This window comes from Anoplopoma fimbria, chromosome 8 (assembly GCF_027596085.1).
Source record: "Anoplopoma fimbria isolate UVic2021 breed Golden Eagle Sablefish chromosome 8, Afim_UVic_2022, whole genome shotgun sequence".
NCBI lineage: Eukaryota > Metazoa > Chordata > Actinopteri > Perciformes > Anoplopomatidae > Anoplopoma > Anoplopoma fimbria.
This window is the reverse complement of record NC_072456.1, coordinates 27000784-27020172: the sequence shown is the minus strand read 5'-3', so window position 1 is coordinate 27020172 and position 19389 is coordinate 27000784. Positions and strand designations below refer to the sequence as shown.

The 19389-nt window shown below is 39.1% G+C and overlaps 1 protein-coding gene across 1 annotated transcript in view; it reads left to right on the top strand.

Annotated features, from left to right (window-relative positions):
* The first annotated feature begins 6150 nt into the window (after nt 1-6150).
* sh3rf1 (SH3 domain containing ring finger 1) overlaps nt 6151-19389 on the top strand; it is a 48363-nt gene continuing 35124 nt past the window's right edge. The window contains exons 1-2 of the mRNA XM_054603326.1: nt 6151-6386; nt 8617-9115. Of these exons, the coding sequence (XP_054459301.1) occupies nt 8735-9115 (381 nt within the window). The 5' untranslated portion in view covers nt 6151-6386; nt 8617-8734. The remainder of the gene's footprint in view (nt 6387-8616; nt 9116-19389) is intronic.

Sequence of the window (19389 nt, the reverse complement as noted above, 5' to 3'; positions counted from 1 at the left end):
TTAGGAGAAATCTACAGACGCAAACAGACAAAGTAGTTAAATTAATGTTTTCTTTCCACTAGTCAGAAAGAAGACGTGTTATGGAAGACAAATAGACTAAAATCTCTTAATTATTTTAGCCTGTAGTCACTCGCCTTAAACTGCAAAAAATCTGTTGTTATTAAACTGAAATGTGCATCCCAGCATGTATTTTCATGCTGAAGTTGCACATTTTATGTCGTATTGAATATGCAAATGCAAAATCTGTTTCCCATTCGTTTTCAATTTATAAATCATGGTTATTGCCTTTTGGATAACATCATAAATATGAGTTGGATTCTCTGCACTCTAACTTTATTTAGGCTGTTATTCAAAAGCTGTTGAGCAGAAGATTCATTTAATATTTCTGCCGTTTGATGTCACCGTGTTCGTTTGTTGTTCCAGGTTTGGTCATTCTCTTTTATGTGGCTTGTATTATGCATGAGTGGATAGTTATGATCTGCATTTTAACCTGGAAGAAGAGGCACATGAATGCAGATAAATGTCCCACCAAAATAAGAGCGCTGACTAAATGCTCATTTCTTTCTTTGAAGTCACTCACCCACATGTTTCATGTAAATTATCCTTTTTTTGTTGAAAATATGGTCTTTGATTTGTATTTGGTGTGTCAGCTTTTCCATTGAATTGATATCAAAGCATTATTCTCCCCTGAGGCTCTGTAACAGTTTCTTCTTCTAACTTTTATTGCTGGCTGTAAGCAGAATTATATTTCCAGTTATCCATCTCCTCTTTGTTCCTTTATGTGCATCACAGTGCAGCTGTGTGGAACAGCACGTCCCATATTATCTTTGATAGTTCTATTTATATTATTCCAGAAATGCTTTAGTTCAGTGCAGCCCCAGAAAACATGTGAACTGTTGATTTAAATGTAAACTTTTTTTATTTATTACTTTTAAATTGTCTGAGTGAGAATTTTGTTTTTCACTTTCTAAACTAGACGATAACTAGTTTTTCACAAAAAGACATGAATAGTAATGAGCTTAATAATAATAATAATAATATTAATTAGAAGATAATATTAATTATAATGATAATAATAATAATAATTAAATGTATTGCATCTTCCTTACAAGGAATGCATCACAAAGTGCTTTACAATAAGAAAAAATAGATATAGAACATAAAACGCTGAAAATAAGATTGAAAATAAAACACACTTGATAAAATAAATAATATAAAATAAAATAAGAAATATAAACATTTAGAACAAGATGAATACATGAAGATGGAGAATAAAACACACTGCCTAATAATATAAATATTTGATAAAAATATGAATAAATAAATAAGAAAAAAATAAATGTAATAAATACATGGAATGCATAATATAAAATTGAGAATAAAACATGCTGAATAATAATAATAACAATATTTAAATCAGCACCCATAAGAGGAGATGAGTATTTTGCCTCCAGTGCATTCTCTACCATCACAGTTCATCTGTTAGAACAGAATGAGACGCATCTCTTCAGTTTTTTGTTCATGATTTCTGCTTCATATGATAACTGCACTAAAATTAGACGATGAGGAAAACCAGAAGAGAAGACTTATAGGACACAGTCTCAAACCCTCCGACCCATCTCCTCTGTTTGACATGATGCTCTGGAAGAAATTCATTAATTCTTGAACAGATTTTTCCATAAGGCCTGAGGCCGGCGTGCTCTCGGCTCCCAGAGGAAAAGAAAAAATCGGAGGAGTCTGTTCGTTCATCCGTTATCAGGCGTCGTTCATTGACATTCAGCTTTGGTCCCTGGTCTCATTGTAAAGCAGGGAGCCTCCGGATGAGTTAGTACGTCTGAAAGACTTATCAGAGGAGAACAAATGGAGATCAGCGGACGAGAGAGTCCTGATCCTAACGGAACATAAAGCCTGAGAGATTGTGGTCTGGTTTTGTTTCAGACATCATTGTTTTAGAAGGTGAATTATGTCGTTCTGTCAACTTGTGAACAAACCTGTGAATGATGGCTCTGTGTTGTGTTCTGCATTTCATTACTTTTTATCTTAAACATCTATTTAGAGTCATGGATGGAATAGTGATCAGGCATTGGTTTGTGGACCGGTCGATTTAGCTGTCGCCATCTTGGATTGCGGCCTTCGCCCATGTTGTTTTTACAACCGATAAACAGAAGTGACCATATCTGGACTGAGAGTGACGTAGAGACCTGTCAATCAGTGTGTAGCCCCGCCCTAAAGCATCCCCTGCTTTATGGTCTGTTTGACTCTAAATGGAGCATCATTTACTAAATGAACATCATGCTGTATTGAAGAAGACTTGAAACTAGAGATTGAGACCATAAACTCATGTTTACAATGTTTACTGAGGGAATAAATCAAGAGAGAAGTAGAGTCATTTTCTCATAGACTTCTATACAACCAGAGGAGTCGCCCCCTGGTGGACAGGAGAGAGAATGCAGCTTTAAGACAGGAAGCTTTGGATTCACTGGCCTTCACCTGCAAAATGTCAGTCAAGGAGACGAGTACCAACCAGGAAGAGACTCAGAAGGACCACAAAGAGACAAAAAAACTGCTTCATAGAAACACAAAATTACTATAAAGACACAAAATGATCACAAAGAGACTCAAAACCACCAAAAAAGTTTACTATGAAGAGACACAAAAATACTAGAAGGATACAATATGACACAAATGGACAGAAAAGGGCAAAAAAATGCACAAAATTACCACAAAAACACACATAACAACGACAAAACGAGGCTAAACACCTCTTTAGTCTCTCTGTTCTTTGAAGGAGACATGGTGAGGTCTTTTGTATTTCTTCCCAGCGTCTCGTCTCATAATCCGCTCCGTGTTTACAGTAATGGAGCGTAAGAGGGAGGCCGTATTTCTGTCAAGGTTCATCCATTCCATGAAATTGGGACGTATGTCTTATCGTGTCCTCTCCTGCTCTCCTCGTCCTCCATTTATAGGCAGCAACACAGCTGTCACCTCCATCACACGGGGTGTGTGTGTGTGTGCAGAATGTGAGTGTGTCCGTGGTAACACATGGGGGTCAAGCAGAAAAAAGGAGGTTGGGGGGGGCATTGTGTTGGAGGAGGCCTCGCCGCCTCTTCACGCTGAGGAAATACGACCTGAAGGCTCCTGAAGCTCCCGTGGGATCTGCTGTGACGGAGGAGAGCCACCTCCACATAAATCTCCTCCTTTATTGCTCTTTTCTCTCCTCCTCCCCTTCATCCCTCCCTCCTCCCCTTCATCTCTCCCTCCTGCTTGATATGCAGCGTCCTCGGAGTGAGACGCTAATAAATCACTTGTTTATGACGCCTCCTCTCATCTCAACAAACCCGAGTGGTTTTGTGCTTCTGCCTCGCAGGTTATAAAGAGTCAGAGGTCTATTTCAAATGCATTTTTCTTTTTTTTGTAATGAAAAGCGTCGCCTTTGGAAAAGTTCTCTCCGTCTCCCTGTTGTCTGTGTTTATATCGGCCAAAAATAGATCCATCAGTTTGCTTTTGCTTCAAGAAAAAGATACAGGAGAGTATGATCAAAAGCAGCATTTACAACTTATGTTATATAAATGACTGGAAAGAGACATAAAACAACATTAACAGAAACAAAATGGCCACAAAGAGACACGAAAATACTACAAGGGGACATAAAACAACCAACAAAAGACACAAAATGACCACAAAGGAGACATTAAACAACCAGGAAAGATATCAAATCACTACAAAGAGAAACAGAGAAACAAAACGACCACCAAGACTACACAGAGACGCAAAACAACCCAAAAAGACACCAAATGGCCTCAAAGACACAGAATTGCTACAGAGAGACACAAAATGATAAAAAAGAAAACACTACAAGGAGACTTAATAACATGTTGGCAATGCACAGATCACATTGAACGCCATAAGAACAATTATATTTTCATATTATTTAAAAAATGTTTAAAGCTACCAGGATAACATGACATCTTGTTCGTCATGTTAGGAGTGAAACTGGAGCATCAACATCCTGAATGTGTGACTTTGACATTAGACTGAGAAAGTATTGTGTTTCAGCTCACTTTCACCCCAAAAAACCCACCAGATGTCTCTATTCACTCCTCACTGCTCTTTAAGCTGTGTTATGTTGTGAAAATAAGAGGAAAGGAAAATCTTAGAGAGTGAGTAGACCAGGGATTTATCTGAGGGTTAAATAACTGTTAATAAACAGAGAATAGTTCTTTCATTTTAACTAAATAAAATGTGCATATTTTATAGTATTTATTTCATATTTTTTATGTAATTTTATGTTTCTGAATTTTTGCAATATTTTCTTGAATTCTTAATATTTTTTTCTCTTACTATGTTCATGATTTGCACCAATACAAGCAAATCATTTGTAGGCAAAAATCTACTTCACCAGATCCTGATTCTGAAATGCATCAAAGAAAACATCCATATTTTGGAGATAAATTAAGTTTACCAATAATGTAATCATCTTTCAGTTCATAACACAACATGTCCATAAGTGTGGCTGAATAATTAAATGAATAACAGGTTATTTTCCACTCTAAATGCTGCTTTTTTGACACATCATTAGAGACGATGCCTTTGAGTGCGCCTCGGAAATTTCACTACTGAGGACTACTCCAGCAGAAATCAACTACAGGATTTGGCTTAAAGAGTACTTTTGGAAGAGAATAATGACATATTAGTGATTATTTTGTTGTTTTTAGAAGCTGGTAGTTTTATAACATGATAAGCATTAAAGCACTGAGAGTTCTCTTCCATTATGAAAACAAAGTAGACAGAACCAGAAGTAAAATCATGATACAAAACGACTAAGTTGATATTATACAGCGAGAAAAAACACACAAAATAAGATGCAAACATGCAGATGTAGTTACAAAGACACTTCCCACAAAAAATACCAATCAGGCTTGTTATTTTTAGTGGAATAAACTGTTATTTATTTATATATATTTACCGTGTAAACACAAACAGAATATGCTACATATTTTTTGTTGTATTTTTGTTAAAAGGTGATTATCAAGTGTTTTTAGTGCATGTATGAAAGTGTGTTACTGGTTCATATATTTATATATGAATAACTGTGACCAAAGGAATATGCAGGTATGTCAGAGGAGAAGGCGGAGCAGGGAGAAAAATAAATAAATAGCTAAATAAATGGTATTAATAATAATATTGTTAAGTGAGTTCCATTACTACATTATAATAATGATAAAAATAGAAACCACAATATTATAATTATTATTATCATTATTAATACTACTACTAATGATTAGGTAAATACCTTAATAATATATAATAATAATAATAATAATTATTATTATTATTATTATTATGAATATTATTACTATTAAAACAAATAACATTACTAATAAGAATAATATAATACATTTAAAACATAAATAAGCAAATAAATAATTTAATAGTAAGGGATTCAGTCTCTGTTTTATGAACAAACTTTTTAAATTAAATAAATGGTCATATTAATATTTTCAATAAGTGTAAATTCAATAACTACATAATCATAATTTAGAATAATAGAAACACTGAAAATAAGATTGAAAATAAAACACACAATAATAAGAAAATAATAATAAAAAAATGCAAGATGAATACATGAAGATGGAGAATAAAACACAATATATAAAAATAAAATAATAATAAAGTAAAAACATAAATAGGTAATTAATCAATTAACAGTAAGGGGTAAAAAAAAAAAAAAAAGATGGAGAATAAAACATAATATATATAAAAAAATAAATAATAATAAAGTAAAAAATAAATAAAATAAAAAAAGATGGAGAATAAAACAATAAGAAATAATAGACATAATATATATGAAAATAAAAAAAAATAAAATAAAATACAAAAAAAAAAAAATAAAAAATAAAAAATAAAATAAAGATGGAGAATAAAACACAATGCGTAATAAAACATACATTTGATCAAATACGAATAAACAAATAATAAAAAAAAAAAAATTATGTAAACGTCACAGTCATCATTTGGCGCGTTTATTCACAGTCGTCCCCTTTCCTACAGTGCGTGAAGGCCGCACTCACACAGGCCACGCCCCCTGGCCCCGCCCCCTCGCTCTGCCTGTCTGCAGCCTCGCCGTCCACACGGCAGAAGTAGCGGACTAGCGCTCTGCTAGCATGGCGCTGCTCTCTGCCGTCGCAGTCCCGTTGTTCTTCCCGTGCACCCTCCTCTGCTGGAGTATCTGACAGAAGTGCACGCGTACTACACCTGTGCACACCTGGTGGAGGCAGCTGAGCATCCGGGTATTTGTGCGGAGCACTCTAAGGCAGCTTGTTAAAGCAGGAAGTGGAAACATTGGGAGACACGAGAGGAGGAGGAGGAGCCCCGCCCGGACAGAGGTGAGCACATTTAATTTAGTGTTTTTTTTTAAGAGTTTAATAATTTATTTTTTGTCTTAGAAGTTATAAAAATCATTCTGTAAAGTATGAGAGCTGTAAGACTTGTATTTTAAAAAAGTTTATTAAAAGATAGAGACGCCTCGCGAGCGAACTTACTTTAATTTGCTAGTTTTTGGTTGTTTTTTTTAAATCTCGCGATATTATAAAAACGATACTATCGTTCAGCGCTTTTAGTATTTATATTTTTTAATTGTATTGTTATGATATTAAACAACAGGCTGATTTAGTATTATTATTATTATTATTATTATTATTATTTATTAATCACCAGACAAACTAATTTGACTTTTTCATTTTTTTTAAAAATATTTATATTTTTTAATTGTATTGTTATGATATTAAACAACAGTCTGATTTAATATTATTATTGTTTATTAATCACCAGACAAACTAATTTGACTTTTTCATTTTTTTTAAAATATTTATATTTTTTAAATGTATTATTATGATATAAAACAACAGTCTGATTTAGTAGTATTATTATGTATTAATCACCAGACAAAGTAATTTGACTTTTTCATTTTTTTAAAAATATTTATATTTTTAAAAAAATATTTATATTTTTTAAATGTATTATTATGATATAGAATAACAGTCTGATTTAGTAGTATTATTTATTAATCACCAGACAAACTAATTTGACTTTTTCATGTTTTTTTTTTTTTTTTAAAGTATTTATATTTAAAAAATGTTTTATTATGATATAAAACAACAGTCTGATTTAATATTATTATTATTATTATTATTATTTATTAATCACCAGACAAAGTAATTTGACTTTTTAATTTTTTTAAGTATTTATATTTTTTAAATGTATTATTATGATATTAAACAACAGTCTGATTTTTGCTATTTATAATACTTATTTTTGATCTTTTTTTTTTAATTTTAATTTTTTACTATGTCTCTTGTTTGCACTGTCCTCTATGCTGCTGTAATCCTGTACATTTCCCCGCTGCGGGACTAATAAAGGATTATTTTATCTTATCTTATCTTAACAACAGGCTGATTTAGTAGTAGTATTATTTATTAATCACCAGACAGAGTAATTTGACTTTTTGATGAATTTCTCTTCATGTTTTCAGTCTTGAAAGACAAATCACAGTCTCTCACTGCTTTCTCTTCTCTTTTTTTTTTGTTGCACTGATGATGATGATGATGATGATGATGATGATGACGAAGAAGGCGTGTAGACTGTACAGGATCAGGATCAATGTTTTTCTAGGTGTAATTATCTGCTGTCAAGTTAATCGGATTAACGTGGCTTTAAATCTCTTAATTCATGACTCTAATGACAGTAGTGCTTTTTTGTGTTTTTGCCAGCTCATCACTTGGCTGCGATTTTTAAATGTGGTGTGAATGAGTCAGTTTGTGAGCTGTTAGTGTTATATCTTCATGTGCTCAATAAATTAAGCACATATTTTTAAAATATGTGATGCCTGTTTAATGCTTACAATCAGTGAATCAGTGTTTCTAGACCAGAAAACAACATAGAGAATACATTTTTCTATCAAAATAACAACACACTACAAAATCAGTTTGACATTACCGTCGTTTACTGATGTGCCCACATATCACAGAAAGTAATTCTGCAGCTGCTGCTTTTACATTTGATTAAAATAAATGTAATACTTTAAAACTCTAACTAGAGTTTTATTGCAACTTTAAGTGTGGACATTCACCGTAAATGTAGCCATTGCGAAAAAGTGTCTTTAAACTTGCATTCTCTCTGCTGTCCACCAGGGGGCGACTCCTCTGGTTGTATAGAAGTCTATGAGAAAATGACTCTACTTCTCTCTTGATTTATTCCCTCAGTAAACATTGTAAACATGAGTTTATGGTCTCAATCTCTAGTTTCAAGTCTTCTTCAATACAGCATGATGTTCATTTAGTAAATGATGCTCCATTTAGAGTCAGACAGACCATAAAGCAGGGTATAGGTCACAATGACTACGTCCACTTCTACTATATACAGTCTATGGTATCAAATAAGATGTGTAATATACATACAGTGCAATTTATTAGAAATATGCTCATGCCATACTCTTAGTTTACTTTTTTGAAACAGGCAGGGGGCCATAGTTTGGCCACCCCGGGGCTTACTATGACCTATTTCTTGTGTGCACACTGACAGTTGATTCATTTGCTTGTCTTGACCCTGTTTCTGTAGCTGATGCAGATGCCATGGCCACAGCCGAGGTATGGGAGTGACGTGACAGCGAACTGGTCCTGCTTCCAAACACGAATCATGTCTCTTCTGCTGAAGTAGTGGCGGAGCACGCGAGAGAATGGACGAGTCAGTGCTGCTGGATTTGCTCGAGTGCCCCGTTTGTCTGGAGCGCCTGGATGCCACGGCGAAGGTCCTCCCATGTCAGCACACCTTCTGCCGCCGGTGTCTCCAAAGCATCCTGGGCTCCCGCGGAGAGCTTCGCTGCCCGGAGTGCCGGACGCTGGTAGAATGCGCCGTGGACGAACTCCCCAGCAACATCCTTCTTGTGCGCCTGTTGGATGGCATCAAGCAGAGGCCTCGCAGGGCCGGACCCGGGCCGGGAGTCTGCACCAACGGGACCTCAGGAGCCGTGGCCAGAGCGCACGGCGGCGGAGCCAGAGAACCGGGCGCCCCGGGACCACAACCCCAGCGGGCTCAGGCTAAGAGCACCCTTGTGCGGGTTAGTAAACTCACCGTGACTGCACACGGATCAGTGAGCACGAGTCTGTGTTGTTTTCCCCTTTGTTTTGGGTCAAGCTGAAACAAAACAGAGAAAATCTGCATGGATTAAAAGCAGCATGTTGCATTTCTGGCTCTGTAATCTTTGCTGCGGATTAACTTGTTATCGTGGTGATCTGAAACCCAGCCGGTTGACTAGCAGCCCGACGTTAACAGTTGAGCCGACAAATGATTCTGAATCTCTGTGGGCCGACTGCAGCCGGGCTTTTCTCAGTAAAGCTTAGTTTATACTCGCTGCAGTGAAGCCAGTGAAGAAAATGACGTAAATCATGGCTGGAGTGTTGGGCGCCTTGGCTCCAGAAGTAGTTCTGCTGCTTGGTTGTTCTCCTCTGCAAATAGTTTACTGATAAAAACACTATTTAGACGTTTATAGGGATTTTACCAATTTGTTTTTAGATTCTGTTTACACAGGAGGTCTTAAAAATCTTCATTTGAGTAAATATTTGCAGCCAAATTAAATAGTTTACAGGATATTCAACCTTTGTTTCTTTATAATGCATTTAATACTTGACTTTCTTTCTTTAAAGGGCTCCTATGAAGTAGTCAATGAATATGAGTAATGCGTTTACAGATAATTACTATCCCTCCTTGGCAGTATGGAGGTTGGTTTATGGCTTTTTGTCGGTTACACCTACAGTCTATGGACATGTCTCTAGGTTACACTCGTTATCTTTCTGAATCTTCACAGTTCACTTTGTTTGTACGTCTTCTGGTATTTCGGGGAATAATGCAGTGAACAGAGCATTGAGTATAAACGCCTCCGTTCATGCAGGGAGCTCGCTCGCCGTCTGCAGACTCGCACTACGGCGCCAAGCGCGAGTATAAACAAAGCTTAAAGAAGGGTTCTCAGTTGTTTCTTAGTTGCTGACTCTGCCACATGCATCATATCTGTACTGCACTTGAGATCCCTGCTGTAGTGCTGCTTGTGAGTGTACGTGAGAAACGGAGGGTGTGACTACCGGGTGGTTGTTTTAATCTGCAGTTCAGAGAGGAGTTGTAAAGTATAGTTATAGAAGCAGACGATTGTGAAATGCACAGACTCTACGTGTTTCATTTACACGATGTGAGAGAGAGATGAGCTTTCCAACACATTGAAATTAGAAAAACAAAAACCTTGGATTCCTCTTTATGTGAGCTCCTGTAAACCCAAATTGAAACATGGGTTGATTTCAGTGTTTTTCTCTTAACGTTTATGTGGAAACTGTAATGCGGTGAAAGCAGGAGCCTAACAGAAGTCAAGGTTGTTCTGGTGCTGCTTTAATGTCATTTACTGAACCTTTACCCCCAACAAAAACTGCTCTTATCCTTTTATTATTTACTCTCCTCTCTGGGAAAGTCAATACTTGGTATATTACCGCTGCTATGCATTAGTCATAAAACTAGAAATCTCACTTCTGTGTGACTGAGCTGCTCTCTCTGAGCCTCAGACCATTTGGTGTGGTATTAGAATATCGACACATAACTGAAAAAAGTAAATATTATCTTTTCTCTTGATTGTCCATTTCTGTCAAGGGAGCAAGCAGTGATGGACTCTGTTATTGCTCCGCATTCAAAGGTTACTTTGTCATATTCAGGAGATGTGGATCAAAATGTTTCTCAGGCATAGAGAAAAATGGTCTTTTGGTTTTAGGTTTAAACAAAGGTTACTGGCTTTTTGTCTCCTAAAGAATGACTACGGTGCAGATCTTTATGTGAAGTCTAACTTAAACAAAAGACACAGATGTGCACACAGATACCAGCAGGCTAAATGTCACTCCAGAGGAGGACAGACTTTGTTGGTTGTCTTATCTAACTTAATCTGACTGAATGGACGCACTCTTTAGTAAACATCCTCCATTTATGTTGCTTTCTTTTGGCTGGGGGACTATAAAAAACCTTGAGTCATGCTTTCTGAAGGGGATTTTTCTTGTAACAGATTTTATCTGTAAAGCCCTGAGAGAGAAGACAGAATATTTTGTTTCAGACCAAGCGGTGAAATAATTGAATGAAATGTTCGACCGCTGCAGCTGTATCTCCTTTATAAACCAATGAGGGTTGGGCACATGACAAGGAAACTAAGAAACCAATCAATCAATCCTTCATAAACCCAATGACACCTACAGTAGAGAATAGTATTTCTGATGGTGTTGCTCAACATGATTAGAAACTGAAAACCAGGCTTCAAAAACAATGTGGAGAAACCACACAGGCCCCTCTTAGAGCACCTCTGTTTTTCCACGTAAGGGAGGATAAGGTAGATGAAAAGATGTCAAGGTCCTGCGTAGAATCACAGGAATGTCAGAGCGCCGATAGTGTGTCTGCCTTCGCCGTGCAGGTACGAAGATCAGAGGCCTCGTTGTGAATCGCTACCGGGGGGACGCGCCTCATTTGGATCACTTCAGAGGATTCATGCTCGTTGTGGAATTTCCCTGGAAAAAGCCTGTTTGTTGGAGATAAAGAGGTGGACACTTGAAACTACCACATTATCTCACCTCTGTTATGTCTTTAAGAGTGACAGCTGATTATAATCCCTCAGTGTGCAGGCATACCATCCTCCCGCATGCACACACACACAAACACAGTGTGTGACGGCATTTTGAGAGAGAGAGAGAGAGAGAGAGTGTGTGGTGCATTTATTCCTTGCATTTCCAGCTATTTCTGTAGAATGACATGTTATTGACTTATAGCCTCCATAAAGTCTCTAGAGAGAGCTGCGGGGATGACGTATGTCGGTGTTGCACAATAAGATTCTTCCACTGGATTTTGGATTTCTGCAGAAAAATCATCTCTGTGGCAAACAAACGTTTATGATTCTTTAATGACTCCACGTCTCCTCCACTAAGCTAAAGGAGGACCAGTGTTCTAGTGAGGACGTTTAGTCACATGACTACAACAACATCAGTCTGCAGGAATGCTCAGTGTTCTACTGTTTGGAGATCAGCCGTCCATCCTCGTCCACTGCAGGTACAGAGTTTGGATAATCAATGAAACATAATCACTTAGCTAATTATTTAACGTATTTTAATGATTTTGGAACTTCTTGTATTGCTGCTCAAGGAAGACTATTTGTTTACATACAAGAATAATAATAATGCATCGTTGATTCTTTTCTTATTTAATCGGTTGGTCTTTTTTCCCCCACAAAATAATCCAATAAAAACGATAAGAGTCTCAATAAGGAACCAAACTAATAAGCAGTATCAATAAGCGTATTAGTATCGATAAATCAGACATTCAGACATCTAACCAAAAACACACATTCAAGAAAAACCCCTTTGACTTTGAGTTGAGGGAACAATAAGTGTAACAAGTGCTGACTCATGTCTGGGTTTTAGGCCTCATCCCTCAGCATTCTGCTGATGACGGGGAACAGGAGAAGACGTGGCTGTGCAGGTGTAAGGTTTTCCAGCAGATGAAAGGCAGAGATCAAAGCCCTCGCTGACTGCCCTGATCTGATCTCAGGCCAGTGCTCCGTTGGGACTGAGCGCTCCACTTCCCCCCTCAGGGTCACACCCTCGGTCCCACTTCTTTTATTGTTCGTCGCCGTCTGTCCCCCCCAAATTTTTTTGTGGTGCAACTCAAAGCTTGAAGCAGATGTTCCATCCCCCCCTCCCCACCACTTCTCAAATGGCCAAAGAATGGCTGGGAGGGCAGAATGGCGGCGGCGGGGACTGCTTGACAGCTGCACAACAGGGTTTTGTTCCGGTTCCCCTCTGATCTCACTGACTCACCGTGTAGTGACCAAGACAGATCGTGTTTATGGAAGGCTACCAGAACCTAGGGATGGATCAATACTAGAACTCTTATCGATACTCGTATTGGTTCTTTTTCTGATTATATTGTGATTAAAAGAAGACAATTAATAAAGAAAAGAATCAACATTTCTTTATTATTCTCGTATGTAAACAAATGTTTTTTCTTGAGCAGCAATACAAGAAGTTCCAAAACCTTTAAAATACATTGAAAGCTAAACAGTTAGCTCAGTGATTAGCTTCCTTTGATCGCTAACGTTACCTGCAGTGGACGAGGATGGACGGCTGATCTCCAAACAGTAGAACACTGATCATTACTGCAGACTGATGTTCTGCTTGTTGTCCAGATGTTGAGATAAACTGCTGCTGTTTCCTCCTTAAGGTGTGTGTGTGTGTGTGTGTGTGTGTGTGTGTGTGTGTGTGTGTGTGTGTGTGTGTGTGTGTGTGTGTGTGTGTGTGTGTGTGTGTGTGTGTGTGTGTGTGTGTGTGTGTGTGTGTGTGTGTGTGTGTGTGTGTGTGTGTGTGTGTGTGTGTGTGTGTGTGTGTGAATCCAAACTTAAAGTTTCACTCATTTAGAACCAGGTTTCGGGGGTGCATCTCTTTCCAGTAACAGGAGCTGATGAGTGTTAAGTTGAAGGCGTCGAGACCAAAAGGGACAAATGTTTTGGTGCCCCCCCCCAAACACTCCGTCTCCATGGTTACAGCAGTTGTTTGACACTCTGCCCTGGAGGCCGCGGTTGATGACTCACCTCGGCGGCGCTCTGCTTACATGGATGTTTTGTCTTCTTTCTCTCGCCCCTTTGTTGACTCGTATAACACAGTATTTTGTTCGCACAGATTGAGAACAGATAGCCCAGTGGTGGTGTTTTAGTTTGTTTTTTTTATGCCTGAGAGTGAGTAGAGTCACTGGAGCTGTCTGGGGGTCAAAGGTCAGGGTTCAGGAGTCACGGCAGTCAGGGGTCGGAGCCGAGGAGGAAGAGCCGGGGTGAGGAATTAGAGAGAGCTTATTGAGGATGTCTTCAGTTATCAGTTGAACCAGAACACTTTCAGACTCAAAATCATTTTGTCATAAAAGCTTTATTGTTAATGTTTATTGATTGTGCTGTATTGGTTTGCATTCATAGCTCTCATATAATCAATAATGTTTGTGTAATAAGGCCTTAATTAACACACTAACTACTCAACTGGTATGTGTGTGCATGTCTGTCTTTGTGTGTTTAGTTGATGGGACATGAGACGCTGTTCTTTCCTCAGCTCTTGGGGATGTAATGAGGTCATTGTCTCGTGTTTAGTAATGAGGAATGTTTTTTTAATACGTTTTTTTATAGGCCTCTTACCGTTTGATGGCCTCCCTCTACCTGCTGTTACTTGTCATTATCTATTTCATTTTATCTCAGCAACCAGGAAGCAGAAATGCAGCCTTTCAATTTGGTATGTTTTGCTGCACATAGGTTGTCTGATGTTACCCAGAAGACATGCAAAGATCTTCCAGTTCCCCGGTTATTCCTTTAACAACTTCGTGGTGCGTTTTGGTCCCCTCTCTTTGTAGTTGAGTCATTTCTCCAGAAGAGAAAAAGAATGTTGTGTATGGGTTCCTTATGTAGAGGTATCTCATTAAAATTCCTGTGCACCTCCCTTTCGTCTGAGGTCGATGAGTCACGCCGGCCCTCTTTGATGACATCATGTTGTTGAAGACTGTTTTCCTCTTGGCCGACCGGCTGACCTCTCCGCCTGCCCCACAGAACCCCGTCATTACACCCTCACGCTGCCCACATGCTGGCCAACGCATACTTTACTGCTTTCCACTGGGAAGTATTTTCATGAGAGGCCTCTTGGTTTACTTCGTAGCTGCTCTCTCAACACGCTCACACTTTTCTCTCCTACCTCCTCAGTTTCCCACGGAGGTCCACAAGTACCCGGGACCTGCTTCTGGACAAGTGCGTGTCAGGGACTGTGGAGCCACCTGTAATTTTGCTCTTATGAGACACAAGCTGTGTTTATTCCCCCCTCATATTTCTGCCATGTACCTCCTCCCTCCTTGCTGTCTAAATCCAGGCTGGAGCCTTTTAGAGGTCTAATGAGATTAGAGTTTATTAGACGGTGAGTCGGTACGCTCCCCCGTTCTCCTCTCAGGGCTGACTCTGATTCTGAGGAAACAAAACTCCTGTTATTTGGTAAAGTAGTGAGCCTGCGTCTCTGGTTGCCACAGTGTATTTGTACAAACGTATCTAATACACTTTGAGTTGGTTTGTTTCTTGTTGACAAGTGCAGTTTTTCAGTTGCAGATTATGAATAATATTGTGGAGGCCTCTAGACTAGCTTTCCACTGGTAGCACTTTATCGGTTGGTCGAACCTTTCTTTTGGAAGCACGGCATGAATGAGTGGTGGAACAATAGGCTGTATATAAGAAGTGGATGTAGTCATTGTGACGTCCACCGTTGGTTTGTAGACTGAAGCCTCCAGTCTGGCCATTACGCCGTCTCCATCTGGGAATACGGCCGTCGCAATGTTGTTGTTTTTCACAACCCATGAATGGAAGTTACCATAAGCCGTATATAACTGGTAGCGACAGTGACCTGTCAATCACAGTAGCCCCGCCCTAAAGCATACCCTGACTTGAAACTAGAGATTGAGACCATAAACTCATGTTTACAATGTTTACTGAGGGAATAAATCAAGAGAGAAGTAGAGTCATTTTCTCATAGACTTCTATACAACCAGAGGAGTCGCCCCCTGATGGACAGGAGAGAGAATGCAGCTTTAAGACACTTCCAGACAGGAGGTTGCCGCTTGGTTAGAACATAACAAGTACTGAACTTAATTAGATTTGTGTGTACAGCGTCTCTACGTTACTCCTCCTCAATCCAAATATGGTAACTTCAGTTCACTGGTTGCAAAAAAACAAGATGACGGACAAAATACCAAACAAGGCTTCAAAACCACAGACCACAAACCAATGAGTGACGTCACCATGACTACGTCCACTTCTTACATACAGTCTATGTCTGGTGCATGAATGTCATTAAAGGCACATAGCAAAAAGCATTCTCTCTAGGGCGAGAGAGACTAAAGATTGTATATATATACGACCATTTTAATGGCACTCCCAAACCCTGCTGTCGTTAACTTAAGTATCCAGAAAGCAGGTAGATAATGAGAGATTTTCACTCCACCAACTTGTAAGTGGAGCATAATGATGTGGAACCCAGAGTGTAGCAACTCCATCCATCTATTTATTTTACCGCCCCCGTCCTGTACAAGCTCACAGTGAAGGGGAGCCTATCCCATCATGCATTGGGCAGGAGGAAAGGGAATCTGCAGCTTAAACATTGTCTGCAGTCCGTCTGCATTCCTCACCGTTCTTCCCATGTTTTGGTAAACATACAGTGAAGGAGTGGTCCTTCTGTGCTGTGGGAAAGGACCGTCCTCCATGTGCTGGTTCACATAATACCAGAGGAGAAGTTCAAAAGACCTAAATCATGTGATTAAGGTGCAGCCGAGGGCCTCCTCATTGTAGGGCAACGCTGCTCCCCCGACCGAGGGTGTGTGCACGTCTTTGTCAAGACTTTCCAGACACATAAAGGAACGAGTTGACTTGTTTTGCTCTGTCTCCTTTTAACCTCTCTCACCCAGACGGAGGAGGATGTTTTGTGTTTGTGTGTGTGTGTGTGTGTGTGTGTGTGTGTGTGTGTGTGTGTGTGTGTGTGTTAGTGTGTGTGTGTGTGTTAGTGTGTGTGTCTCTGAGGAATGCCGTGAGTAGTTGCAGGTCCTTGTTTCTCCTCTAAACATTGGGCTTGTCCAGTCTCGTCCCACTTGCCGGCTCATGTTTACCTCTTTCAGTAAACCTTCTTTAAGTGTCAACACGTATTTATGTGTGACTTTCTGATGCTCGTTGGTGTGGTGGTGGATTTGAAATGGATGGAGGAGGCCTGTGTCTGCCATGTGCATGAAGCCTGATACGTTCCGTTGATAGTCATTGATGCAGTGACGTACCGCTGCACCTGAAAGCCCCGGGGCAGACTCAGCTGTAGACATCTTTTCATACTCATCCAAAATGCTAAAAATATCTGGGTTATTTTTGTCCTTATTCCTAAAAAGAACATATTCATACGAAACTGCTCACATGGCGAATACATATTCCACTGATATTCCTGTTTACATGCAGCTGTGCATACCCTGATTAACTTAAACATCCCTATCAAGTACATCCTACGACAACGTCCTTTCATAACTTAAAATTCCCTCCTTTTTTTCAACTGCACTCATTTTCATAATGCCCTTATTATGAAAAAGACAATATTCCTAATTAGTTGTTTACATGGCTAATGAAAATGAATATTCCACTAATATTCCCGTTTTAAATGCAGCCGTGGATATTCACATTAACGTTGAATGCCACCATGCCTCCTCCTCATCACCGGGGCCAGTGAATCCTAAGTTGACGCCGTTCTTGGCTGTGTTTTTCGGTCAGAATATGTGATATTTAGCTATTTTCCGTCAAAAAGCATATATTTTTTTAAAAGTGTTCCAGAGGTGGAGGACTTGTTGGACCGTGTGACCTCAGCCTCCCTCTTTCATTCCTTCAAACACCTTCTCTAAAAGGTTGGCGTTGAGATATTTGTTCATATCCTAAAAACCTGTTGATATCCAACTTCTTCATGATGTTTAACAGTAGGAGTGTTTCTCCTTCTTCTCTTCTGGACATGCATCTCTACTCCAGCTTTACAAACTGTTGGCTGGTTGGTTTGTGTTCAATGCACAGAGCTGCTGGTAAACAGGAAAGAGACTTAAAAAACCTCTAATGAGACTCATAATCTCATGTTGAAATCGGAAAATTCTCCATTTGGAATAATTAAGAATATCCAAACTGAATCTGATGTTTACATGGGCCATGATGCAAACTGATGATCCCAATCTACCTCTCTTTGTCGGCTTTTGTTAACGAAGGTGTTTGTGAAATTCTGGGTGGTCCACAAAAAAATGACATTTGCCAACAAACCCAACCCCCCCGCCCTTTAGCTTCCTCCGCACATAGCTCATCTCCTGTCAAGTCTGTCAGCACGACAATAGCGAGGGAAGCAGCAATGACCTTCTTCACCACCGTCCTGTCACACCTGTGGAGGCCACTGAAAGCCTTTCTTCACCGCTCGTTCCTGCTTCTATCAATAGTTTGTTTTAGGGACCACTTTGAGCCCAGTTGCCGTCGTATAATAATGGTATTTATTCCAGTAATTCCAGTAATTTTATGTCAAATAGTCTCCTGTCTGAGGTGTTATTTATTGACCCCAAACTGTTTTACAACTGTTTTTAGTGGAATGTACTCTTTTTGACTGTTTTGTCAGCTGTTTGACACCATGTGTCCCTCCGTTTATTCCCAAGTCGGCCCTCATACCTGCCTGGCCTTTTACAGAGCAGTTTGACCTCTCACCCTGTGTTGTGATTGGTGGGCCCGAGGTTGGTCATCCATGGGCCGTTTGACTCCTGGCACGTTAAGTGTTCAGTTCCCATCCCTGAGGCTAGAGTCATGATATTTGCCGGGGAGTTTCGTTTTCAGTTGTTTGACCTCTGACCCCGAGAGCTATTACTGGCTCTTGATACATCTTCACCTCGCTGCTGTCGCTGTGTGAGAGGTGTGTGTGAGGTCCCAGACGGGGTGAAAGAAAAATGATTGCTATCAAATATTTAAAACGTATTTTTTCTCAGCTCTCTGGCTTTTCTTTCTGTAAGCCGTGGGTGTTTGCTGTTCTGCTGTGTGCTGTAAAAGTTTCCTGTTTTTCTTTGAGGCCCAGAGGTTCAGTTAATCTGCGTTTGTCCCCTGAGTGACATCTTTGTCCCAGCTGTGAGGAGGCTCTGGGTTTCCGGTGTGGAGTCCAGAGGATGAAAATGCTTCGAACTTTAAATAGAAGCCATTATATATTTCTTTCTTTCTCGTATATCTGCTGTAATAAGTATCATTACTTTCCCAGCCATATCTTCTGCACCATCAGCTGCCAGAAACACAGAAACTATGGATGGCCAATGTTTATATTTGAGGTTGTTTGTCACAAGAAATTTGGATATTAACTAAATGCAACAGAACTGACTCCTGAATTGCAGGATTGTGCATCATTTATAAAGATCCCCAGTCCCAATATCTTATTTAAATGTCTTATCATTCAGAATTGGGGCTGCAACTAACAATTTTTTTCAATATTGGTTATTCTGCCAATTATTTCTTGATTAATCGATTAGTATTTTCATCTATAAAATGTCAGGAAAAAACTGATCTAAAAGACCCAGTTGACACCTTCAAAATGTCTTTTTTGTCCGACGAAGAAATATATAAAACATAGAAAAGCAGTAAACTTTTTCAACATATGGCAAATTTGGCAGAATAAAGGCCTTATTTAGTCATTTCACTAGTTGCAGAAAATTGTTTTGTTTATCTTTTCCAATACAGATGATTAGGAGATGATTAATCTGTCATTTAATTTGGAGGAAAAT